This window comes from Amphiura filiformis, chromosome 11 (assembly GCF_039555335.1).
Source record: "Amphiura filiformis chromosome 11, Afil_fr2py, whole genome shotgun sequence".
NCBI classification, from domain to species: Eukaryota; Metazoa; Echinodermata; class Ophiuroidea; order Amphilepidida; family Amphiuridae; genus Amphiura; species Amphiura filiformis.
The window spans coordinates 28,732,593-28,760,584 of NC_092638.1; the positions used below are offsets into that span (position 1 = coordinate 28,732,593).

Genomic DNA, 27,992 nt, shown 5'->3' on the forward strand with positions numbered 1-27,992 from the left:
ATTGAGGGATACCTAGTTCTCCAGTTTGTAAATTGCATCTAGAAAATGCTATTTTTAGATAGGAGGTACTCGCTGAATTGACGTCACTATCTGGTTAAGCAATCTCTGTTGTCGCTCTGATTTTTTTTATTGCAGTTATTTCTCTTGCCCTCTGAAAACTACTCGCTTTTCTCTTACCTCTCACTTGCTCTGTTCTCTTTGTCTGGATGTCGGGGTGTCTGTCTGTCTCTCTCTCGTACTATTTCTCTATCAAAAATAAAGAATGACAGCAATGTAGCCCTAAACTGCTCTTTTCTCTCATTCCTCTAACTCTCTCTCTTCCATCTCTTCTCATCCTACATCATCATCAGAAAGTTTGTTTAAAAATGATACAGCAACAGGCTATTCCATAAAACCCAGTGGAAGATGTTAGAAATATTTTCCACAGGTGGAATATGAATTTCAAATGGAATGAACATATTTGGCAGCTCCATTTGAATTTCATACACCATCTGAGAAAGATTCAACCTTAGTTTCAATTAGAGTTGGTTAATGTACTAATCCATTTAAATTTTTCCACAAGGGTATGGATTTTGAATAGAATAGCACAATGTACCCCTAAATTGGTCTTTTCCTCTTATCTCCATCTGCTTCTCTCTCTCTCTCTCTCGTTATCTTACCTCTCTTTATCCTCCCTCTTTCTCTTTTATTGTCCTCTATTCTGTCTCCTTTTGTGTCTGTATGTCTCTCTCTCCTCTCCTCTCCTCTCAGGCCATTTTTCTCAATTTATTATAAAGGTACCATAAGTTGGTAGGAAACCTTGTAATAATTCTTGACAAATCTGCTCAGGCAGTAATTTCCTTGCAAGAGAAATCAATATTCTGGGTCAAACACTGGTAACTAGGGTATTTGTGTACGTACATATGTGTATAAAATGGCTGTTGTTGGATAGATTGATCTCAATTGGGCTATTCTAGTTGAAATCCACACTACCCCTGTGGAAGATTTTGGAAATATCTTCCACAGGGGGTGTATGTTTTTCAATTGTAATTGGTCAGAGTTAATCATTTTGAAACCCATATTCCCCTTTTATTATGGCTTTACCTATATCTTCCACAACTGGAGTGAGTATTTCAAATGGAAGTTACCCAATTGTCTATTCTAGTCAAACGTATACTCCCTCTGTGGAAGACTTTAGCTAAATCTTCCACAGGGGGAGTGTGAATTTCAAATGGAATAGCCCGTTAAGGGATCTAAAATGAGTGTTTATTATGCTTTCGACAGTATTTTTGTAGGACATGAGAGCACCTCAGACCTATCGAATTGCATTCTGAATCTGAAGCATGTCTTTCTGATATCAAATAATTTTCATTTTTGAAAATCACAATATAATACAAATTTTATGACAAATTATAAAAATTTGATATTTTTCAAATTTTGATATATAACAGTCCTCAAGTAAATTATATAAATCTAATGATATATTCTTAAAGTGTATGTAGCAGGGAGGAAAAGCCGACAGTCAATTGAAAATTTTGACCTTTCATATTGAAGATATGGATTTTTTTCCCAAAAGACCTATTTTTTGGGTGTTTTGGGAAAAAAAAAACCATATCTTCAATACGAAAGGTCAAAATTTTCAATTGATCGTCGGCTTTTCATCCCACCTACATACACTTTAAGTATAAATCATCAGATTTATAAAGTTTACTTCAAGTACTGTTAAATATCAAAAATATCAATTTTAATGATTTGCCGTAAAATGTGTAATTAAATTGCGAATTTCAAAAAAATCAAAATTATTTGATATCAGAATGACATTCTTCGTATTCAGAATGCAATTCGATATGTCTGATGTGCTCAGATGTCCCAAAATAAATACTGTCCAAACGTTCATACCCCAGCCCTTAAGGCTGTTGAATGAGATATATATGCAGAGAAGAAGCAAAAATGTGTGATTACAAAATGTCGTAATTTGTTTTCTTGAAATGGTTATCAGCAATTGCGTGTGTCTGTGGTGTTTTCTTGTATGTGTTGTACACAATAGAACAAGGGCTTCCAGTTGTTTATCTGTAGTTACAACAACAAGGCTCGATTCACTATGGGAGTACAAATGGGAATTTATTCCATAATTGACTCCTGAGCTAGAATTTTAGGACAATAGTTATTGTGCTCGAGATGAATTTAGGTCAACCTGAGCACTAATTAGTGTGCTTGTGATGAACATTTCTGATTAACTGCTTGGGAAAGGAAATCAAGATGACCTCATCACAGGATGCTTTTTGGGAGAGAAAGTGCACTCTTACTACAATTTTAAGTGATTCACACCCACCACGTTCAAATGAGTTATGTGCATGACCAAGAATTGGTGGTATGGACTGTACTAAATTCAGGTGTATCCTTTTTATTTGAAAATTTGAAATGAGAGTTTAATCTTCCATTCAAGATGTCTATAATGCTCACTGCAAAACATCAGTACTCTCTATATGATGCTGTGAACTGAATAATAGCAACAAAAATCCCACAATAAATAATTTATCGGGTGGATTACGTCCGACTCGGTCCTAGTATATGAATCAATTATATCATAATGCAAGATGAAGTTTGGCATTTTCTTTAAAGGTTCAAGCCAGATCTTGTTATTGTGCATGCCCTACAGTCAAGGGAAAAATAGTTGGCACACTGTTACAATATATTGAAACTCTTCATCAATTGCCGCTCTGCTAGTTGAGTGAGATTAGTATTACCATGTATGAAAGGTACAGACCTTCCCCTTCTCCCTACTCTCCCCAATTCCTCCTCAATCAATGTTGGAGTACCTGGAGAGCCCAATGTTAAAAGTGCTTCATCAGCATTATTATTGGGGGAGAGGAGTGGTGATTTACATTTAGTATGCCAGAGTGTGCTAATATTATTTTCCTAAATTGTAAGTTGGAAAAACAGGTGGAATGTTTTTTCTTGTATACCGGTACTTATTCAATGATTAAGTGCATGATTATTTGATAATTATTGAGTGAATATCAGCTGTAGTGTAAGACAGGACCTGAATGTTGTATTAACCATTTATATCTTGTCATCAACTAAAATAACTGTGACCTGATATAAATTGATCAAATGTAGGTGTGGTGCAGGGTGTGTCAAATGCTGTAATTGCTGATGACTTCTGAAAATAGGCTATTCCATTTAAAATCAACACTACCTATGTGGAAGATTTGGAAAATGTCTTCCACAGGGGGAGTATGGATTTCAAATGGAATGAACATGTTAGGTACCTCCATTTAAAACTCATCCTTCCTCTGTGGAAGATTCAGGTTGAATCTTTCTAAGAGGGTGTATGAAATTCAATTCTATTACCCCCACGACCCATTATTCAAAATCGCGCACTGTGATTTGTTGAAACGCGTCACGTGACAGACCATTAATTAGCGATAAAGTGTCAAGGGCAACAAACTTTATGTTCTTCTATCATCACAGCGCACAGCAGAGCGCACAGCACATCTGCTTATGTAGGGGAGAATGGAATGTCAGGGGTGTGTTATTGTATGTGCATACCTGCTTATAGGGGAGAATGGAATGTTAGGTTGTGTTATTGGAATGTGCATACGCTTTGGCTACGCGTATGCGCTCCACCTTGAGGTAAACAACTTGAAATATTTGGGCAAAAATTTTTATATTTTCTCTTTAAATCACACTATTTTGTGGTAATAGAATAGAAATAAAGGGTGCAGCATTATCCTTTACAAGCAAATAATGTGTCCTCGGCAGTAAAAGCGTTTAAATAATGGGTTCGGCCGCCTCACCCATTATTTACGCTTTTACTGCCTCGGACACATTATTTTCGTAAAGGATCATGCATTATCCTTTATTTCTTAAATGGAGCTGCCTAATGCATTCATTCCATTTGAAATTCATACTCCCCAAAGTGGAAGATAGTTTCCAAATCTTCCACAGGGGTAGTGTGGATTTTAAATAGAATAGCCCAATTAGTTCTTTTGTGAAGACAATTAATACTGTTACCTTGTTGCTGAGTAAGCAATGCTAAATTCCTTTGCTGTGCAGGTTCAATTCTTTTCCCACAAATAAATAAGAGTTCAAAATCAAAAACTGACATGTCACATGTAATGCTGCCATGTGGTATTTTTAATGCGCCCCTTATAAATAATCAATTATAAAGATATGTCATTACATAAAAATTACCAAAATCTACAGAAGGCAGCTTTTAAATATTACATCTGAATTCTTTCAAATGATGTCAGGATGTTGGCTATCACAAAGGCATGCACCTACTTGTTTGCTGACTACATATGGGCCAACATAAAGTAAGCCAATTAGCCAATGCCATGCCAGGTGGTGTATGACGTGCAGTCCCTAAATTCAGTAAATTTTCATCGTTAACCGTGTAATTGAATGGGATTATTTTGAAATTTTAAGACACTTGAAATATCACAAACAAATAGGCCTATGTTGATAAATAATATAAATACATGCCAAAACTGTTGGGGTTCGATAATGAACCCCACAAAACTAACCGAGTATATGGAAAATGCCATACGGCCGGGCGGTTTCACGAGTTGCCGGCTCGATCATGTCATCCGCCGCCTGTGCCATGCTGCGTTATCTGCATGTATGATGGAGTACTATTTGAAATGCTATTCGCACCTGTGTAAAAGGCATGGAGTACAGCACTTTCCTTTAATTGCACTCCATATATGGGTATGTACATGGCTACATATACCTTTTGAAGAGCTCTTAGAAGAAGAGTAGAAATTGATGATCTCCTTTATATATTGGTATTATGCCTTAATTGTATTCACCATGTAGTAATTTCTTGACTTAGTAATTTCTTGGCTTAGTAATGTATTGATCTTGGATGTTCATTCTCAATATTCCATCCAGAGGCAAAGTGGGTCGAGATTCTGCTTTGGATGAAATATTTTGTAGCCTGATTATGCTAGAGTTGTATCTTTATTCGCTGTCAAAGTGACAATTTTGACTATATCCCCCTTCACTGCAAGCAGGTTACACCCATTCACCTGTGTATGTCTGCAATCATAGATTGAATGCAATACCGCTATTTTCAAAGATACTTATCTTACAGGTGCGAGTGATCAGCATGATATGGTTCAATGCATAGGTACCGTGTGAACGTTGTAGTTCAAGGCGATATAGTCAAAAATTGTATTCATCTATTGCTATGGTAGTTAATCCAATTATTACGTCACTTTGACAGCGAATACAGCTTCCCAAAATAAAGCCAAAATCAGAGAGGATGTGGAAAGTATGCTGAGGCCATGGCAGGTGGATAACAATTTAAGATTTGTGATTACAAATATTTGTAACAGATCTCAACCATATGTTTTTTGTTGGATGGGCACAACTTAGTACCCTGGTCTGCCAGGTCAGTAATATCACTCCGTCGTATTTGATTTTTGAATTGATATCCAAAGTGACAGGATTGGAATTGAGACCTTATCACTATGGACCCCAATAGCCTCATCCCAATGACATAGTCCAATAACCTCAATTACACAATCATAGTGCAAAATTTGACCTTAAGTTGCAGAGTATGAGTTTTTGTACCCAAATCTTCAAAAGGTCATTCAATGAATGTACAAATGTATTGGGGTTAAGAACTGTGTCCTGATAGATGAGCATGTACCATCCCTGCTGGACTTATACAGGTTGACATTGGTATATAGTGTGTCTTGTCCCAAGTTGAGAGTATTAACGTTGGATTTCACAGTGGAAGGATCGAATTGCGTGTGTTAACCTAATCCCGCAGGGCGTATACACACGTTAAAAGGACAATTTGTGTGTATGCTGGTGATGCAAATGCATAAACGCACTGATTTGAATCCCATTGCGAAATCCAACATGGCGTTACTTTCAATTTGAGACAAGACACACTATAGGTTGACTTCCATTAATTGATTTGTTTGTATGCTTCCAATCATATAAGATATATGATGGTCTTAAACTGGTTATGCGGCAATCCATCCTCCAAGTTTGAACTGGATTTATTGGTTACCAGGCAATGTATTCATTTTACCGAGTCAAATTAGGTGGAGCTGTTTTTGCAGTATTAATTATCTTCATACATTTTGGCAAGAGACATGTAGTCGTCGATACAGAGATTTTTATTGTTACAAATCCTTATGTTTGACTTCTAACAGTCAGGGTTGCCAAACCTGCAATTGGTAACCCAATTGTACAATTATTGAAGATTTTCTGTGCGACTTTGACGATTTTATGTCCCGTAGAAACCAATGGTTAAGAAAAAAGTTGGGCGACATTTCTGCATTGGTTTGACACAGCAAAAATAAATACACACAATATTCTTCTATGCATTGGGCTGTTACGAAAACACAAAATCACAAATGAAAGAACAAGCAAGCTAGTTCACATCAGAAAATTATGAAAAATTACACATGTGAAAATTACCACCTTTCCAGTAGAAAAGGAAGGCAAGTTTTAGCATGTTTGCTTGCTTGCTTGTTTGTTTGTTTGTTTTTCACCCAGTGTAATTAAATATACTTGGTATATAGCAAGTATTCAGTACTTACAACACGTGTCATGGCTATTGAAATTTCACAGGATTGCCAAAAAATTTCAGCCCAAATCGCAGGTCAAATAATCGAAAAGTTGGCCAATTTTTCTCGTAATCATTGGTTTCTATGGAGCAGGACACTATTCGAAGTCGCGGGAGCCAATGTTGAAAAGTAGACCAATTTTTTTCTTAACTATTGGTTTCTATAGGACAGGAAATCATCAAAAGTTGCAGGGAAAATCTTTAAAATTCTCCCAATTGGGCTGCCAAATCATGGGGGTGGCAACCTTGACTGGTTCATCAATTAATTTTCTTGAAATGGTATATAAGCTGGACATTTGATGTCGGTGCCCTTTGCATTTCTCATCGTTTTGTTATGGTGAAATCTAACAAACAAATCAATATTCATTGGTATTGGCATTTTCAGAAGGGAAAATGTCAGGTAACGGTTGATTGTAGTAAACAACTTATATTGTCTATGAAGCACATTGCTAATTGTATTCTAAGTGAAATAGGAAAATAAATTATTCTATTGTAATCAATGTTTAATACATGAATATTCTGGATTTAAGTTCATGAGGAAGATAATTAACATACAGTACTTTGGCATGGAAACACGATAGAATTGAAGATTAATATCTGCTACAAACATCCTGGTACATGCTATAGTTTGATTCCCACTTATTAGAAATTAATGATGACATATAGTTCCCGGGTCTATAAATGCTCATTTCAAGAATTATGAAAAATTAATGATTAATTTTAAAACTGCACATGCCATATCAGATGTGGTCTATATACTGCTTTTTGCATTATATGATACATGCCATTATCTTCTGAGATTAGAATGTGACGCACATTACTATCTTCAGTAGACAGCAGTGAGATTAGAATGTGATGCACATTACTATCTTCAGTAGACAGCAGTGAGATTAGAATGTGATGCACATTGCTATCTTCAGTAGACAGCAGTAAGATTAGAATGTGATGCACATTGCTATCTTCAGTAGACAGCAGTGAGATTAGAATGTGATGCACATTGCTATCTTCAGTAGACAGCAGCGAGATAAAATGTGATGCACATTGCTATCTTCAGTAGACAGCAGCGAGATAAAATGTGATGCACATTGCTATCTTCAGTAGACAGCAGTGAGATTAGAATGTGATGCACATTGCTATCTTCAGTAGACAGCAGTGAGATTAGAATGTGATGCACATTGCTATCTTCAGTAGACAGCAGCGAGATAAAATGTGATGCACATTGCTATCTTCAGTAGACAGCAGCGAGATAAAAATGTGATGCACATTGCTATCTTCAGTAGACAGCAGTGAGATTAGAATGTGATGCACATTGCTGTCTTCAGTAGACAGCAGTGAGATTAGAATGTGATGCACATTGCTATCTTCAGTAGACAGCAGTGAGAGTAGAATGTGATGCACATTGCTATCTTCTTTCTTCAGTAGACAGCAGTGAGATTAGAATGTGATGCACATTGCTATCTTCAGTAGACAGCAGTGAGAGTAGAATGTGATGCACATTGCTATCTTCATTCTTCAGTAGACAGCAGTGAGATTAAAATGTGATGCACATTGCTATCTTCAGTAGACAGCAGCGAGATAAAAATGTGATGCACATTGCTGTCTTCAGTAGACAGCAGTGAGATTAGAATGACGCACATTGCTATCTTCAGCAGACAGCAGTGAGATTAGAATGTGACGCACATTGCTATCTTCAGTAAACAGCAGCAAGATTAGAATGTGACGCACATTGCTATCTTCAGTAGACAGCAGTGAGATTAGAATGTGATACACATTGCTATCTTCAGTAAACAGCAGCAAGATTAGAATGTGACGCACATTGCTATCTTCAGTAGACAGCAGTAAGATTAGAATGTGAAATATATTACTATCATCAGTAGACAGTTGTGAGATTAGCATGTGATAAACAAATTAGTAATGCATATACATTTCAGAACCATTAGGAGTGGATTTACATTTGCAATTGCAATTTCCCATCCTGCTTGTATAGTAAATTGAGCTATTTTACCTAGTAACTTATTTATAGGTCGATAGTAAACCATGATTTAAAAGCATCCCATTTCCCTGTATTATTGCATTTTACTCTGAACTTACAGTGATCTGTAATTACAAGTATATTACTACACGGGGTGGGTGATTGCATAGATGCTAATTATTTTATCTCTGGTTTCAGCGTACGGAGCAAATGGGTCACCAAGCCAAGGATTTTCTCTGCATAATCTAATTTACCCCCTCCGAGTTGCAATATAATGGATTTCATTTTAATATCAAGATATTTTGATATTATTTCAATTTGACTAATAACTCAAGAACTATTATACCCAACAATTAAGCTAACTTGAGTAAACATGGATATGTAAGCTTGTCCGTAGAAACTCATACAAACAGTGCCCGAAATAAGGAAAAAATTGAAGTTGTCCTGAAGCATAAACTTTGCTTGTCCTCAAAACATTTCAGTTGTCCTAAAAATGTGTCATATTTATAAGTGCAAAAAAATCAAATTTGTTTATTGTTTTTTACTTCGGAAATTTGTAGCTACAAATTGGTAAACCTGTGCAAGCTTCAAAATTCACCATTCTGTTCATGCGGTTCTTGAACACTGGCACCATTGGTTAATTCAGTAAAATGGTTGATTAACAATATTCAGAAACTTTGTGGACATGCTGAACAAGTGGACAGCACAGCATAATACTGTGTGCTAGCAGTGGTCCATAGATCTCTCTTAACATGCTCAATGATACAAATTGCAATCAAACATGACAAGTCAAAACTTAATGTCAAGTTTTATTTATTTATAAATCATGATTTTGGAGGTAAAATATAGTGGTTGTCCAGGGGACAAGTACATAGCTTAATATGGCTGTCCCCAGTGATTTTTGGACAAGAGGATAAGTGCTTATTTTGAACACTGCATACAAAAACAGATGTCTGGTTGTTTGGGTGTGTACATTAACATGTCTAGTAATGTGGCCTGTATTAGACCTGACATAAGTAGTACATTAACTGATTCAAACTGGTTGCCTTAATCCATTTTCAATCAGTAGTCAATTGACTGCCATCAGACAGGTGTTGTGTCTGCCACAAGTTGGTTCTACTGATCAGCATGGCTATTCCATTTAAAATCCACCCTCCCCCTGTGGAAGATTGAGCTAAAGTCTTAAACAGAGGGAGTATGCGTTTCGAATAGAATAGACAATTGGATAACTTCCATTTAAAATACTCACTCCAGTTGTGGAAGATATAGGTAAAGTCATAATAGTACAGAGGGAGTATGGGTTTCAAATTGATTAACCCTGACTAATTCCATTTGGAAAACGTACTCCCCCTGTGGAAGATATTTTCAAAATTTTCCACAGGGGTAGTCTGGTTTTCAACTGGAATAGCCCATCCTATCTATAAATGGAGGTTAAAGGGGAATTTCCTGACATTGACCCTTAGCCTCTTCCCACTTTTTTTTTAAAGTTGAGATTTTTAAACTGCCGCAGACCTGGCTACATATGTCTGTGTGCAAAATCCACTATAGTTCATTTCGTTTAAATCATTTTGTATGTGCATTTACGTTATATGCCAATTTGCTAATTCTTTCTTTTTGTGTGTGTTTTTTGTATATTATAGGAACAGACACAACTACACAAGACCATAGTGAGGATGAGGATAATGAATTCTTTGATGCTATAGACGAATCCGCTTTTACTCAAACTCTATTACTACCAGCCATCAAGACGCACAGGTAAACAAACAAACAATTAAACAAACAAAACCAGTTTACCAACATACTTAAAAAGGCACAAACACTTCTGCACTCCCCCACGGTGTACCTTTTTGGTACTCTGTCCTTTAGGGCCATGGTGGTGCAGTGTCTAAGACTTGACTTTTAATCACAAGTTAGCTTGAGGTCCTGGGTTCAAGCCCCGGCAGTATCAACATGTTGTGCACTTATGCAAAGCTCTTCTCCCCTATCGCCTACCCCCACCCAGGTGTACAAATGGGTACCGGCTTTATTCAATGCTGGGAAGGTAAGAGACTTCTTTAACGGGGAATTTTAAGCTATTGATACTATGTACAGAGAGAGATACTTGTACGTGTAATTGCAGTCAGTTCAGTAAAGAGTAGGGTGTTTACCCCAGCCTGTCTTAAATACGTCCCTGTTGCCTGTTCACAGGAAACCCATCAGCTAAAGCTGAAGCAGTAAAATAGAAAGTAAAACAAATATAAATAGAGAATCACCTAATTGATAATTTGATTATACCATCCCTAAATATTCAAGAAACATCCCAATTCTGCTGACTCTGTCACCAAAAAAATTTCAAAAAAGCTCCGGCAACACAGCTTTCATCCTTCAGAAAAACACCCCAAGTAAGCTAAACTTGCCACCCAGTAACATTCCCATAAAGTACCCCAACCAGGCTTAAAACATACCCCCTGTAAAATTCCAATGAAACACCTAACATTACCCAACATTTATTTCTTGGTGCAAGGAAGTACTCGTAAAAGAGCTGGAAATGTTGTGCATGTTGATACATGTTTGCTCATTTGCTGTGGATAGTGCATTAGATATGGCCTTGTAGCTGTGTATGTGCAGAGCTGACTAGCTTACTTAGGACACGGTCCAAATTTGGCGATTCCTGTTGAAATCCATACACCCTGTGTGGAAAATATGACCTGAATCTCTCACACAGGGCGTGTGAATCGTAAATGGGGCAACCTTGAATGGGGTATTCTATTTGAAATCTATACTCCCTCTGTGTGGGAGATTAAGGTCATGTCTTCCATAGGGGGTGGATTTAAGTGGGAATAGCCCATTGATTCTGTTTCTACGTCCCTGCATTAAAGCACTGTGTAATCTAATTAGAAAACAACTTGAGCTGCTACGGCAGAAGAAGTAGCGAAATATCTTGTTTTGCTTGTGACGACCATCGTTGATGTCATTCAAGGTCCACAGTTACACTAGGGTCCACAACATGTTCATCTATCAGGGCACAGTTCTTTAATCCCAATACATTTGTACATTCATTGAATGACCTTAGAAAATTTTGGTACAAAAACTCATACTCTGCAACTTGAGGTCAAATTTTGCACTATGAGTGTTTAATTGAGGTTATTGAACTATGCCATTGGGATGAGGCCATTGTGGTCCATAGTGTTAAGAGTGTTTGGGCAGAGTGTGTGGAAATGACCTTCACTAAGATTATGGGACAGGGAGAAAGTAAAATTTGAAGGTGGGAAATTTTCAAACCGCAAAAGCGTTCTGTAGTTGTGTGGAAATGCATTGGCATCACTCACATGCATACATACAAATCAACATACAAATCTATATGGCTAAGCCAATTAGCACAGATATAGGAATATGTAGGTGAACAAATGCATCAAGACGAAGGTTTCTAAAAACATCAAATATTTTTTGCCATTTTAAGATAAATATCTATGCGGAAGTAATATTCATATAACTTTGAAAGTAAAATCATCTGGGAAGACTGCTAGATAATTGTAAGATTGATACTTATTTGAACAGGCTTTTATGGTGCAGAGTTCCAAATATGAACGTGAAAATAAAGTTCAAATTTATAGACCTTTGATGAAAGTAAAAACACAGGGGAAAATGCAGGGTAAGATTGTAAGATTTATGCTTATTTGATCAAGCTTTTTGGGGTATTTTTGGTGCATGAGACAATCAGGGAGGATTTTGTGTGTGTACAATGGCGGATTTCCCTTGAAATCCCTCGACCTCTTTGACTATCTCTTACCTCCCAAGTAATAAGGCAATATCTGTAAACACTAGGATTCACAACATGTTCATCTATCAGGGCACAGTTCTTTAACCCCAATACATTTGTACATTCATTGAATGACCTTAGAAAATTTGGGTACAAAAACTCATACTCTGCAACTTGAGGTCAAATTTTGCACTATGAGTGTTTAATTGAGGTTATTGAACTATGCCATTGGGATGAGGCCATTGTGGTCCATAGTGAAACAAATGAGGTTGCAGAAGCTGGGCAACTCTATGTGCGAGCGAGATCCACGTCAATGTGATTCAATGTGCACTACCGGGATCTGCATCGTTAGCAGCAAATCTGCATGGCACTCGGATCTGCATCTGGGAAATGATCGCATAGCGATTGTGTTTCTTGTAATGGATGAAATCAAAACTCGGCCGGCGGTTGACCACCGGTTCCATCCGGGTACCATTGATTAGAACAATAGCAACTGACAGTTCGGACGGAACCGCCGGTCGAGTTTTGATTCCGCCTGCGTACTGCGATGTTGTTTGCATGTAAGTTGCTCATGTCGCAATGCTGTCTCCACATGCTAGAGAAGTTCTCATTGATGCGCACATGTGCATTGATGCAAATCTTGCCGCCCATGTGGAGTCACTCATTGTGTTTTGACTTGGAAAGCTTGTGTATTTTAAACTTTTCTTAGTAGTAAAAATACAGCATCCACAAGAAAATAACATAATACTGTATTCATTTGGGAGTCATATATTTGAATCAGTAAGGTTATGTATAAGGTACCAAGTTTTGAGCACATCATTTATTAGTTCTTGGATATATACCTCAACTGGTGCTGTTTATAGTGAATCAAATTTACCGCACATGATATGCCCTCCAGTGTTGAATGACCTACGTCGGGTACCAGGGTCATAACTGAGTGAAAAGCTCTGTGTTATGTGTACCACTTCTGGCAATACCATACTGAATTTATCCTGGACTCTTTAGTAGTGTGCCAATATCCATCTGTTCATAAGGAACTTTACATTCCCGATACGGCTGGTTATAGTGAGGAGGTCGGGACAATTTCTGACTGGACAGAATTTATATGCGGAAGTGCCGTACATCCGCTCCTACTAAAAAACACAAATTGTGGGATCCCCAAAAGTACCTAGAAAGTTACAGAGCAAATTGCATATTACATGGGAAGAGTAGACTTTCAATATTTGCCATCCTTTTCCAAACAATCTTTGTGAAAAACTGAAAAGGTCTATGTGATACACATTGCTATAGACAGTAGACAGCAGTGAGATACAACACATTGAACAGTCAGAATTAATAGGTAAATTTTCACGTGAAAATTTTCTGGACATGTGACACCCATGGGCGCAGTCATATTAGCATTATGGAATGTGACCCCGAGCACAGCGGGTGGTCTACCAATGTATTTGAATAGGAAGAATTCCTCCTTTGATGCAAAATAAGTAACTTGTCGCAAGTTAATAATATTATGGTAAGAGTTTCCGTAGATAAATATTTTTTTCCGTAGGTAGATATTTTTTTTTTTTTTTTTTGATGATATTGTGAAGAAATTAAGATTGCATGATATTCAATAAATTTGCAATACACGAATTTCTATCGAAATTGCCACCAAGAATACTATTCCAATTCAAAATTACTAAGACTTGAATAGCGAGGTCACTGCCGGGGGTCAGAGATCAGGCTCTAGGTCACACTCACATTGATACGCATGTGGTCACATGTCCAGAAAATTTTCCCGTGAAAATATACCCATTAATGTTGACTGTTGAAATACTGTAAGAACTGTGGTATTGGACTCTTCCAGTTGCAATCCATATACCTCCTGTGGAAGACATGACCTTAATCTTCCATAGGGGGTGTATGGATTTCAATTGGAATAGCCCATTTCACCCTATGTTATAAGAGGGATGCTATTTGCAGCAGGTGGCCTTTTAATGGCTGAGGGATGCATACAAAATGATGCAGACAGTTAAGTGTTTATTCATGTAAGACCCCTTTGAAATGTCAAGGTGTTGGATTCAAGGGGATTCAGCTGATATGCTGTAACTTTGCTGCCATCGTTGGAACAAATAACTGATGCAAGTATGTTACAAAGTTGTTTGGAATGAGCCAACAAAATTATGAATGAGTTTCATAAGGAAGATAAGGTTAAATTTGGCTATTACAGTAATCCATACACTCCCTATGGAAGACATGACCTTAATCTCCCACACAGGGGGTGTAGATTTCAAATGGAGTCACCCATTATTCAGGTAGCCTCATTTGAAATTCACACTCCTCATGTAGAAGATAAAGGTCGTGTCTTCCATATGTGGGGTGTATGGATTTCAACTGGAATAGCCCATTACTTTTCTGGTATACCAAACATTGATGCTATTTTTGCTCACTTCTGATTTGAGTGTAGGGGGTCAGCTTTGTTACAGTTGTAGGGCTTTATCAATCTTTTGATGTGGATCTCTGAATAATAGATAGGCTAATAATTTCTATTCATCATGATTATGGTGCACCTGTTTTTGATGGGCTGCATGGGGGGGTCTTTTTGGAAATGAGGGTGCAGGGATGTATGTGGGATGCATTTTCAGCATGTTGGTTTATTGGTGCCCCGGAGGGCTGTTAAATATAAATGTTGCTGCATCAATGTTTACATTTAAGACAAAGGGAATGAAAGAAAACAATTACAGAAGTATTTGTGATGTGTAAATCACTATCACTATCTTTCATTAGCACAAATTGCCTCTAAATCCCATACAGTTCATATTATAGTTAGCATGTAAGATTTCATCTATTTTTCCCTGTAGGCAAATCACATGCTCTTTTGATTTCAAGGCATGGCAAATCCTTCCCATCATGCATCATTCTAGAGCCGCAATAAACGAGCATAGAAGATATCTTACACTTCCCATAATGCATTGCTTCCATTTCAATTTTCTGAACTGATTTGCATAATTGACTTTTGTTAATGTTACTACCACCCTAGTTAGCAAAGTATAGCAAGGTTGGGTGTGATTTAGCCACAGAATTAAAACCAGAGAACCAGGACTCGACCGCCATCTTGATACAGGCATGGAGCAAAAAATTGGGGTATTCGGTTTCCTCGAATTCGCCGAGGCATTCGTTGTCATGCAAGCGCGACATAGATGATGGGCGCACTTGAGAGATGCACTTGATGCGACCTGCACGCGAGTACCAAGACGCTACAGATGAGACGCAGAATTGTTTTCGTTCAGTGTCCGGCAAGACCGTCGGCAAGGACCCGAATACCCCAATTTTCTCCCCATAGCTGACGGCGCGATAGTACGTGGCGGTATAGGGAGTCCCGGTTCTCCTTCTCTAATTCTGTGGATTTAGCACAATTTTACCAATGCATTGTGGGAAGCTATGATTTTGGCAATGCATTATGGGAAGCTATGTAATTTTCAACTGATTTCAATGTCATACGACTCTCTACTTTCTGAAGGAGACCTGTGTGAAATAAATGAAGATGACAGTTTCATCATCCACAAAGACCAAATGCTTGACAGTCAAAGGGTGCCCCCTCATCATCTTCCCATCTTTGAATGGGCACGTACTTTTGCACAGCTATGTGTGTTTTCTATCCATGATAATCAGTTCTGAACATTTTTCATCATATGTGTCTCGAGAACCACTGAACGAAACTAGGCATATTTGTACTAATTTGAATGCGCTTCTCGCATAGATTTCAAATATAAATGTGTATGCCTATTAGAAAATAAAATTTTGAATACTTTTGAAAATTGTAAATATTTCCATATGTGGACTATTTGGTTGGTTTTGGCATAGCGAAGATGTACATCACAGAAAGCTTGGAGATTCCATTTGTGAAATGGGCTGTTCCATTTGAAATATCTACACCCCCTATGGAAGATATGATCTTAACATTCCACATGTGAATTTCAAATGGGGTTATCTGAATGGGTGACTCCATTTGAAGTCTACACCCCCTGTGTGAAAGATTAGGGCCATGTCTTCCATAGGGGGTGTATGGATTTCAATTGGAATAGCGCAATATTCCTGTCAGGTCGCGTCTATATTTAGAACCTCAGTAGGGAAGAATTGCATGGGGAAAATATGTTTAGAGTTTTTGAGCAGTGATTTGCAATGCATGTTAAGTCTTTATGCATGCAAAAATAGGGGAAAGAGAAGAAAAAAATATATTGAGAATGGGAAAGAGTGATATAAGTCTGGAATTACCTTAGGTATACTATTAAACTTCAGTGGCGTACCGACGGGGCAGGTGGGGAACGTGCCATGGGGGCCACCCTTAGTGATGCTATCGTGTTGTGCCCTTAAAGTAAAGGTAAAGGAGACGATCCTGTATAAACAGTGATCGGAGTGCCCATCTCTCTTTCATTGGCGATTGGGCCAGACTCCTCCATGTAATGTTGCTATAGGGGATCGCTACACCTCCTCTACAGCGAGTCTGTTTACCTTATGCAGGCGTCACTCTGCAGCCTGGACCCACCCTCCTCAGGTCATCACCTTTCTTCACCTGAGCCAATTATTTGTAACGTCAGGATTTCACCATCACTTCACATACTTTACAAAAAGCAAAGTCAAAGCATCACTCTTATGAGCAAATGTGTTAGTCCAGGCTTCACCCTTTGAAATATTTCCATAGGTGAGGCTTCACTTTTGTCAGTTCTCCGCAGGTCTGAAGCTTCACCACTGTTTCACCATACTGGCCATTTGCATAGTTCAAATTGGCCATTTTTATATTTCAAGCTGTACATTTTAGAATCAAGCTTCACCAATGTTTACAATTGACACCAATTGACAAAATAAAGCAACGGAAGTCGGGAGTGTTGCAAATGCTCTACAAATGCTCTATAGGTGGTTATTACTGTGTGTACTGACAAGCCCTCGAATTAAGGATCTCAGGGGGCACTTTTTTAGGGCAAGTTGATAATTGCTTTGGATTTCCATTGAAAAAGGCGGCACAGCAATATGTAATATTTCAAAAGGGCATCACAGCAACTGTTTTAAATTTGAGAAGGGCAACAAGGCAATTTTTCAAAAGAAAATAATAAATGTAAACAGTAAGCAAGTACATTGGAAACTCAGGCACAAAGGAGAAGGGGAAGGAAATAAATGTAACTAAAAGTCGGCAAACTTTGAGCTTTAAAACCACAACTATCATTGGGGATTTATAGGAAGCATGGCGACAGGTAGTGGATTCGATGTCACATCACCAGAAAACACAAATTACTAGTTAAAGCTTCACACCTTTCATGATTTGTAATAGGTAAAGCTTCACCCAATGAAGAACAAAAAACGTCAGGACTTCACTACAACAACAAATAGGTCAGGGTCAGGCTTAGGCGTCTAATAGACGTCTATATTTGGTGATCTCTGAGGAGGGTGGGTCCAGGATGCAGAGTGATGCTTGCATTAAACAAGGCCCTTAACTTCTTTTGTCAGGCATAATATGGTGCTAAGAAGGTAAAGGAGACTTGCTGTGTGGGAGGAGTGGTTACCCCAACAAGTTATTTCGGGGGAGTGTTACTCAAACACTAAGAAAAGAGAGACAGGCACTTTGAACGTTTAAGCATTGCTCTGGCATGACTTGACCTTTGTCAGACGCGTAGGCAAAATTTTAGTGAGGGGGGAAAAGCCAAATTTTTGTCCCATTTGTCAGTCTTTTGTCTCATATTTTGTCATTTTAAGGACACTTTACTCTTTGCCATCCCCATTTTACCCCCGAAACATATTTGTGGGGAGCAACTTGCCCCCTCCCCCACCCCCGGCTCTCCCCAGCTACGTCCCTGACCTTTGTTGACCTTTGTCAGCATTAATGTAAATTGATCATTTCAAGTTAGGGATGCAGTCTTTAAAATCTCATGTACAATTTTAAATTGCAATGCCATTTTATCCGCAACATGTAACTTTTTTCAATAAACTTGAATGATAGGATAAGGATTTCGTAATTTGTTATCCTATTTTTACAAACGATACCACAAAGCTGATTCATATTCCTCTCACAATACGCCCCCTTTTTAACCATGCAAATTGCGTGCCCTTGATGGCCTTCTCTAACATAGGGGATGACACTGTGCATTATTCAATGCAGGAATCACTTGTCAAAATCAAGAAAGTGAGGGAAATCTGAGAAATGGAACACCATCAATGTCAAGAATTTGAGCTGATGCATTTCCTGCCTTGCTTGGTTTGATGGGATTTATTGCGCTATTCAATTTCAGCGCAAGCTATTATTGGTTTCTGTGGTGTGAAATGTGATGAACTATCCATGCTTAAATTTGAAGGAATGCAGCTGAATTTTGTGATTTGCAGTACGCAATATGTGTGATGCAAAGGTGATATGTGACATTGATTTTGAGAAAATGGTTGAAGAAGTGTTCAATTTCTGATAAGATTTTCTCAATTTCTCAATTTTGGATAAGAAATACTCCTGTCTGAGGAAACTTGGGTCTCATTTACATTGGATTGTGCATGTTTTAGCCTATTAAATGACCAAGATAACAGAAAAGTGGATTTTGACTAATTTTGCTTGAATGATAGCAATATCAATAACTGTATAGTGATGCGATGTGGTGCAGGGGTGGCAATTGATGGTCTTCAAATTTCACTATATTTTTGTTTGCAAAATATAATATGCTAATTTGGTAGCTCATTTGCATAAATCTATTTTTATTTATAAAGCTTGCATTTAGTTTGAATATCATAATTATGACATTAAATCCCCCATACAGCTCCATGTTAAATGGCCAAGATATCAAGTGGGGTTTCTTTCATTTTTACCTCATTATTTCGCTAAAAATGGATAGAAACCTTCCTGACAGTTAGGTCCTGTTACTAATATTATTTTATCATTTTGGTAAAGAATAGCAAAATTAAAATTTGCTGGAAATCATACATTATGGCTTTAACTGCAAATATACTAGCAAGTAGTCTAAATTTACTTGCGGTTACCAAAATGACCCAGTTTTGTGTGAAGTCAATATTTAATTGCAATCCCGATCTTAACAGGAAATATATCAGCATAAATTTACTTTGGTCTACAGGTGTCAAAAGTCAGTAGATTTTATACAAAGTCAGTACCGTATTCATTCCAATAAGCGCCCATGCCCCAAGAAGCACCCATCCAGGGTATTTTCAATTTGCTAAAGAAGGGTACGTTGAAGTGACAGCGTCGATACAGTGAAATAGCTGGAGGAGTACATGTAGAAGTGCTGTGTAAACTAGCAATACATTTTTCTGCATAAAAGCTACAAAACGTCTTGCAGGACCCTTTTATAACGTACGTAAATTTGTCTCTAATAAATGCCCCTTAAGAAAAAATTAGGTAAACCAGGTAAGAAATAAGCGCCCACCCAAAATGACGGTGTTAAGCGCCATTGGAATGAATACGGTATTTGAAATGGAGAAACAAAATGTCAGACCCAATTCCAGGTCCATGCTCTTGTTTAAAGAATATAGTGTCCATCCAACGAATCAATAAAAAGTAGAAAATGAAAATGAAGCAAAATTTCTGGGGGAAAAACAGCTTTAAGACCTTTTTATCTGTTTATGATAATATTGTGGTTTATTGAAGTAAATTTAGCAAAACTGTGCCAGTGAGTTGTACATAACGATCAAGATTGCCAAGTCCCGCAAGCAATTATAGTTAAATATTTGAAAAAAAGAAGCTGAGGTAGCTTGGTCGCAAGACCTTTTCGCTTTCTTACGACAATATTGCGATTTACCGAAGCAAATTTGTCCAAACTGTGCCTTTGAATGGGACATAACCATCAAGATAACCCGAGTCCCACAAGTAGTTATAGTTATTGATGGGATGTTTAGAGAAAGCCTGTGTCCCTCAGGGGTCCATACAAATAGATGATGGTAATACCTGCACTCACATGCCTATGACGTAAGTGGAAAGACGTACGCCAAATATACCAAATCAAATTGTTTATTTTCACACCGGCGATTATTTTGTGCTTCAACCGCTTCAAGTATTTTTTCACTTGTTGTTAATTTCACAAATTTCAGATCTTCACCGTAGACATACACAGTGAGCTTTAAATTGTGCGTGTCGTGTAAGCGTGAAAGTGCGCGGTACAGGAATGAAAATTTTATAGCGTGAAATTTTTTACTTTGTTTAATAGTAGTAGGATTAGGTTACTAGCACTTGGGTGATGTGTGTTTGTCGTTACGTAATGAGGATCCGTGCACACTAAAAGGATGCTGCAATATCAGCAGCAATTTATTTATTCCAGGGATGACGAATATGCAGTACAATTGCACTGTCCCAATTCATGACATAAAATATTTTAAAAGGTGGATTTATTAAGGGGGTACTACACCCCTGTGGTAAAAGTTGTGACTATTTTTGCATTTTTCTCAAAAAATAATGACACACTGGTAATCAAAATTATGTATATTATTGGGGCAAGGAATCCAATTACTACACTGAAATTTCAGTGACTCAAGACAAGCGGTTTAGTATATATGATAGGAAACGAGGTACATGCTAGCTGTACCTTATTTCTTATCATAAATAACAAACCACTTGTCTTGGGTCACTGAAATTTCAGTGTAGTAATTGGATTCCTTGCCCCTATAATATACATAACTTTTGTTACCACTGTGTTATTAGTTTTGAGAAAACGCAAAAATAGGCAATAAATTTATCGAGGGTGTAGTACCCCTCAAAGGTTAAAGTTACAGTTAGATTGAGGTTTAGGGTAAAGGATAGGTAGAGGTATGGTTTTGGCCCAGGGGGCTACTCAAGTTTTTCAGAGAATTAAGGTGGTCAAAAATGCCTTTTTTCTAGAAAAAGGGTTGGGGGGGGGTGGGGTTCTCTGCATCAAAGGCATTACCCAAACATAAATATTAGAAAATAAAAAACATAGGACTAATGAGGGGTGTATTTGATCAAAACCTATAAAGGTGGCATCTTGCAGATAAATCCTGCTTTTAAAGATGTACCGTATTCGTTCCAATAAGCGCCCATGCCCCAACAAGCGCCCATCCAGGGTATTTTCAATTTGCTTAAGGGTGCCATTAATGTTGAAGTGATGGATAAACGTCGATGCAGTGACATTTTCTGCATCAGAAAAGCTACTAGAACGTCTCAGGACCCTTTTATAACGTACATATATTTATCTCTAATAAATGCCCCTTCCGAAAAAATTAGGTAAACTATGTAAAAAATAAGCGCCCACCCAAAATGACTTTGTTGAGCTCCCTGGGCACTTATTGGAATGAATACGGTACCTGTCAGACACAATCTTGTTTGGGGGTAAAATGTGTTGCGAAACCGTGCTAAATTCTTGTTATGGGGCAGTTGAAATGAAGTTGAAAAGAAAGTATGTTAAAGCAGCAATGTGAAGATACTTGCATGGAAAATATGTCTAGATTTTGTAACAAAATCAGACTAATTTAGGAAGAAAGTAAGTTTTCATTTTCTGCATCCACATCCTCCAACCTGTGACATGTTGTATGCATTACATTGTCATTTATCACTCGCTAGGCTCACTGCTGAAATCACAATTAAATTGAAAATGTAAATGGTTACATTGACACACACTCTCTCGCTCCTCAGGTGTTTCTTTAATCACTCAGTGCATCAATTGCAGGGTTGCCAACAAATTACAGCCCAAATCATGTGTCAAATAATCAAAAAGTAGTCCCAATTTTTCTCTTCATCATTGGGTTCTGTCACAGAAAACTGTCAGAAGTCGCGGGAGCCAATGTTGAAAAGTCACCCAATTTTTGTCCTAACCATTGGTTTCTATGGGACATGAAATTGTCCAATTGGGCTACCAAATCGCAGGTTTGGCCACCCTGATCAACTGACATGAATGTAGTTCAAACATTGACCCATATCATACCGTAAAAGTGTAAATTTCGGCTACGTTTATTTTCATGCTGTTCGCATTCCAAGTTTCAACTATTAAAACAACAATGTGTGAATACGTTCCTTTTGTGTATAGTTCAGTGAAGGAAGTTTAGAATTTAGAATTTAAGGATTTAAAAACAACTTAACCAGATCAAATTGGAAAAGAGCGAAGAATTATTCACTTGAAAATTACCTCTTTTATAGCACAAAAGTTGCCGACAGGGACATCCCAGGATACACACACACTTGTTAGGTGATGAGTAAAGCAAATTTAAGTAAACCAAGGGGAAATTAATCAGCAGCATTAGCTGAAATCTCTGATGATGCTGTATGAATTTGTTATGCTATTCCAGTTGAATTACATGCATCCCCTGTGGAAGACATGGCATTAGTGCCCCACACAGGGGGTGTAGATGTCAAATGGAGTCACACATTCAGGTAACCCCATTTGAAATTCAAACTCCTTGTGTAGAAGATATCAAAGTCACGTCTTCCATAGGGGATGTATGGATTTCAACTGGAAGTTTTGTTTCATTGCTTTGTTCCTGACATCATTTTATGTGCATATATCACAGTGAGGCGATGTAAATTGCAGAGAGGTTAGACCAGTAAAGTTGTTAGCCCTGTGTGTAATGCCATGGGAAATCCCCACATATTGGATTGTCACCATGGGGACCAAAATAATGTACATGTACCTCTGGTGTTTTTGTCCAAGGTTCAGAGGGGAACAATGATCAGCATACTAAAACATGACAAGACAAATATATTGCCACTTCACATTACATGCAAGTTGTAAACATGCACTTCAAATTGATGTTTGCTGGAAGTGTGATAACATGTGTTTGTTGATCTTTTAACACAGGCTGTATTATCTAAATCAAAGAGAACTTATTTTTCCTTCCCATTGCTAAGATTGGGCTATTCCATTGAAATCTACACCCTCCCTGGAAGATTTGAGAGTTCCTTGCCGATACAATTCTTGATTATACTCCATAAGTTGAGACTATGATTAGGCCTATGCGGTATTGTTTTCCACAGAGGGAGTATGGATTACAAATAGAATAAACAACTGGGCACCTTCCATTTGAAATACTCACTCCAATCCAGTTGTGTTAGATGTAGGTAAACGTATAATGCAGGGGGAGTGTGGGCCTCAAAATTAACAAACCCTTGCCAAGTCCATTTAAAAAACATATGTGGAAGGGTTTTCTTAAACCTTCTATAGGGGTATGGGAAATTTCAAATACGGTAGAACAGCCCATTCATTGGAAACCTTGAGTAATTTCCTATCCTTGCTCTTATTTTTACATGCAAGCCATTTTTGATGTAAACAATTAGCGCATGCAACAAAAGATTGAAGATGATGACCTGCATAAAAAAATTATCTCAAGCAATCAATGTGCACTTCTAAGAAACCGAGAAAATATCAATAATGTTTGGATCTATTAAACTAGATCTATTAAAATGGCAAGGTCATTTTTTGACCAAACAAAATGAAAAGTTTTGACAATTATTGATTAATGGCTTCATTAAACTTTTGTTAGCAAAGTTTGTGACTGATATGGTAGAGTGGTTTTAGTATACACAACACAAGTCACTTCAGTAGATATGATTAACATTGGGTTGTGGTCTTCATTTGGATAAACCGAAACAATAAAGCAGCTAGTTCCTTGTCCAAGAGAATTTCAAGTAAGTGCAATTTTGTTCACGAGAACATTTTCCAAACACACAGGGGCTTGAACTTGAGACCTCTTGCACTGAAGTATGATGCCCTACCAACTGTGCTAACTTGACTGCTTGTAATAAACTCCAAATGAATGAAATCAATAAACATATATTTTACTTGTGTGTTTTTTATTTGGCAGACGTAACGATAGTGGGGCTAGTGCGGCCAGTAGCGAGGGGACAGATCGAGACCAAGAATATTTAAGTAGTGATGATGAGATGATGCCTGAACAACGGGAAGCAGTAGTTTTGGTCAACAAAGGCGACGGATCAACTGAAGATGTAAGTATTATTGGTTGGTAGGTTGAAAAAAATCCCTTTAAAAGGGATGTACGGGCAAAGCATGAATTGCAATGAGAAACATCAGATTTCTTTTAATATATAGGCCTTTATGGTTAAAATATGCCTGGTTTTCTCTGAAAAAAACAACCCATGTTTCATTATTGAGAAACATGGTTTTCAAATTGAGTGAAAGAAACAACACATTTTTTTGTAATTGAGAAATATGTTTTTGCTAACTTTGGTTTCTCGGTCAGGTTGGTTGGTTGAACTTGGTTCCAGGTTTTTTTCTAACTTTGTATCATTTCAAATTCAGTAAACCAGGGTTGCATTTTAAATTTAATAAACAAGGTTTCTCATTTGAAAAGCCAGGTTTTGAAAAAAATTGTGTTTGTCCGTAAATATTCGCAAATTAAAATCAAAACAACATGAAAATACAATGATTCGCCACTTTCTTTTACAGTAATTGACAAGTCTTAGTTTTCCACATAGCCACCATTCCTCTGTATGCAGATTTCAGCTCTCTAATGAGAGGTGTGTCCTTTCTGAGGATGTCAACTTGTGCAGTTATGCATCATTTGAGTTCCTCAAGGTCTGAAAAAGAACTTGTGAAATCCTTTGATTTCAGATATCCCCACAAGAAGAAATCCAGTGTATCAGGAGATCTTGGGGCCATTCCACTTGGTGATTTAAAACAATCACTTGATTGCCAAATAATTCAGCAAGACGTTCTGTCAATTACTGAAAAGAAAGTTGTGAAACATGTGATTTTCATGTTGTTTTAATTGACTTTGCGCAACTACATTTTTACTCGACTCACAGAAATAGCCACTGAGCCCTTATTAATGGTCACATGCTAGTGATTTTACAGTTGTATGAGGATAAGATGTTGATTCAGCTATCAACTAGAACATTTTGACCAAACACATCATCTAGTGACATTTCATATTTTGATGCACACTGTATAATTACAAACACTTTAACCGTTTATGTTCTTAATTGTCAAATCCAGGTCGCCAAACCCCTCCAAAGACGTCCAAAGAAACAAGGCAGAGAGAGAAGGAAAACAATATCAAGCATAGGCCTAATCATAGTCTCAACTTATGGAGTATAATCAAGAATTGTATCGGCAAGGAACTATCAAAGATACCTATGCCAGTAAGTTATTAAAAAAATCCCTTTAAAAAGGGAATGTGTAGCAACAGAGGGAGAATGGTGGAGGGTAAATTGCAACAGGGTGGTCAAACATGTGGGTGACATATGGAATAGATTTCCAGCGGGGAAGGGGGAAGTGGAGTAGTAAGTTAAATGGGGAAAAAATCTGAAGAGTTGGCATGTTTTGTCACAAATAGGATTTTCTTTGATTATGGTCATGACTAGGGAGTTCAAGTGGGTGGGAAACTCAAGGTTTGGGCAGCCACTGTCAGTAGCATACACAGGTTTGAAATGCATGTAGGTATGATGCTTGTGTCTGACTGATTGAATGCCTGAAATGAACTAATCGTAATTCACAATGATATGCTGTAAATAATGATAACTTGTTTGTCTTCCGTCATATCATAAATGTGTACTAACCCAAACAGTATGATATAATTGGTGTGATATTATTTTATGTCTTACCCCCGCAACTACCTACTATTTGTTAACTTTATTTTATTTTCTTGTCTCATACGTACATCACCATGTAAAAATGGCTCATCCTACTGCTACAAAAAAATCATCTTGAATTTAGTGAAGAGAGACATCTTTAGCGTTTTGCATATTAAAAACTCACTATTTTCACTGCTTTGATTTTTTCCCATGCATTCCCTTAAGATTCTGTCTTTCCCTGTATCTTCTGTTCCAGTTATTGCTGTCATTTCCGTCCCTCTTTTTGGCATATAAACTGCTCACCTGATTTTATTCACTATGTTATTATTTTCTTTGTGATACTTCTGACTAATATTTTTAGATCCTCCTTTGTTTGTTTGAGGGCATTGTCCAGCAGTAGAGCATTGACTTTAAATCATGAGATGGTGGGTTCGAGCCCAGGCACAGCTGTGTGTGTTGTGGCTTTGAGCAAGGCGTTTTAATGGTATTTCTAGCTAGATTTCTTGAGGCAGCTGTTTGATCCGCAGACCGATGAGCTTCTCTTATTCGCATCGAATTTGTCAAATTAAGTTACCCACGATGGAATCCCAGAAAAGGGGTATGGAGGGGACATTGATCCCATCATAATCATAATCCTTCTGGGTGCTAATTCCACCCTACACATATTCATTGGGCTGTTCCAGTTGAAATCCGTACACCCCCTGTTCCAGTTGAAATCCGTACACCCTCTATGGAAGACATACCCTAAATCTCCCACACAGGGGGTGTGGAAGATGAAGGTAATGTCTTCCAGAGGGGGTGTATGTGTTTCAACTGGAATAGCCCATTCTTAAAATGGGTCATCTACTCCTGTAGGAAATGAGCTATTCCAGCTGAAATCCATACACCCCCATGTGGAAGACATAACCTTAATCTCCAACACAGGGAGTGTGAATTTCAAGTGGGGATGCCTGAATGGGTGATTCCATTTGAAGTCTACACTCCCTTTGTGGAGCATTGTTGGTCATGTCTTCCATCAGGGGTTGTATTGATTTCAACTGGAATAGTCCAATATAGTAGTATCAACAGTTAGTGTATTCTCTTGAGTCTCATTCTTAGCATTATGACTGATGATTAGTAGCAAATCTGTGTAGTAACCTCATTTGAACTTGATAAGCATGCCTAATCTGATAATGAGACTAGTACAAAGACTGTAGTAAGTTGGGATAGTCTTGGGAATAGGGGCTTAGAGAATTATTCCGTAATTCCTCCTTAGAATTCTTCTTTGGTGCTCAGCTGATGGTGTTGTATAACCAAAATCCTTATTCTGTTTATGTATCGAGTGTTTTGTAGAAGAAAATCTATACCCATTATGTACACTGTACATGGAACCTTTATTTCGCTGCTTGTTTGCAGCAGTTCATTTATTCAAAATGAACTCTTTCTTCACCTATCCCATTATTGAACTGATAATCTCTGTATCATTTTTGATTCCCAAGTCTTGTTTACGTCGTCTTCTTTATGCCCACATTCATTTCCTCCATATCCACGTCTTCCTTCTGCTCCTTCTCCTTCTTCTGCCTTCTTCCTTCAGGTTTTCTGTCTCTTCTCTTTGTCTTTATGCCCACATTCATTTCCTCCACATCTGCTGCCTCCTCCTCCTCCTCCTCCTCCCTTCTTCGGATTTTCTGTCTCTTCTCTTCCTGTTCCTCCCCTATGCACACATTCATTTCCGTTTTGCCCACATCCACTGTCACCTCCTTCCCCTTCTCCAGGTTTTCTGTCTCTTCTCTTTGTCCTCTCCCCTATGCCCACATTCATTTTGCTCACATCCACCCCCTCCTCCTCCTCCTCCTCTTCCTCCTCCTCCCTTCCTCCAGGTTTTCTGTCTCTTCTCTTCGTCCTCCTCCGCTATGGCCACATTCATTTTGCCCACATCCACCTCTCCCTTCTCCTCCCTTCCTCCTTAAGATCTCTTTCTCTTCTCCTCCTCCTCCCCAAAGGTCAATGTCATACCAAATTGAGCTACCTGATGTAAATAAAGCGACATATTTGCAAAATCTGCCATCCACGATTTCAAACAAAGCACACATCATTTGCAGGATTTTATTTGCACATTATAATACATCATGTACATGTACTGTGTGATTGCGTTCCTGATCTTCACAGCTTCCTGCATTTTATTCAGTAACATTGGCATGACACAAAGGCTTGGATGTATGATGGGGAGCATGCTATA

The 27,992-nt window shown here is 37.9% G+C and overlaps 1 protein-coding gene across 2 annotated transcripts in view; it reads left to right on the forward strand.

Moving 5' to 3' along the window:
* Positions 1–27,992, forward strand: part of LOC140164680 (oxysterol-binding protein 1-like) — a 148,911-nt gene that overhangs the window by 111,190 nt on the left and 9,729 nt on the right. For both annotated transcript variants that reach the window (XR_011860558.1, XM_072188032.1), the window contains exons 5-7: positions 10,181–10,295; positions 24,046–24,187; positions 25,197–25,342. Coding sequence is in view for 1 of the 2 variants with exons in the window: in XM_072188032.1 (XP_072044133.1) it covers positions 10,181–10,295; positions 24,046–24,187; positions 25,197–25,298 (359 nt within the window). In the remaining variant the exon portion in view is untranslated. The remainder of the gene's footprint in view (positions 1–10,180; positions 10,296–24,045; positions 24,188–25,196; positions 25,343–27,992) is intronic.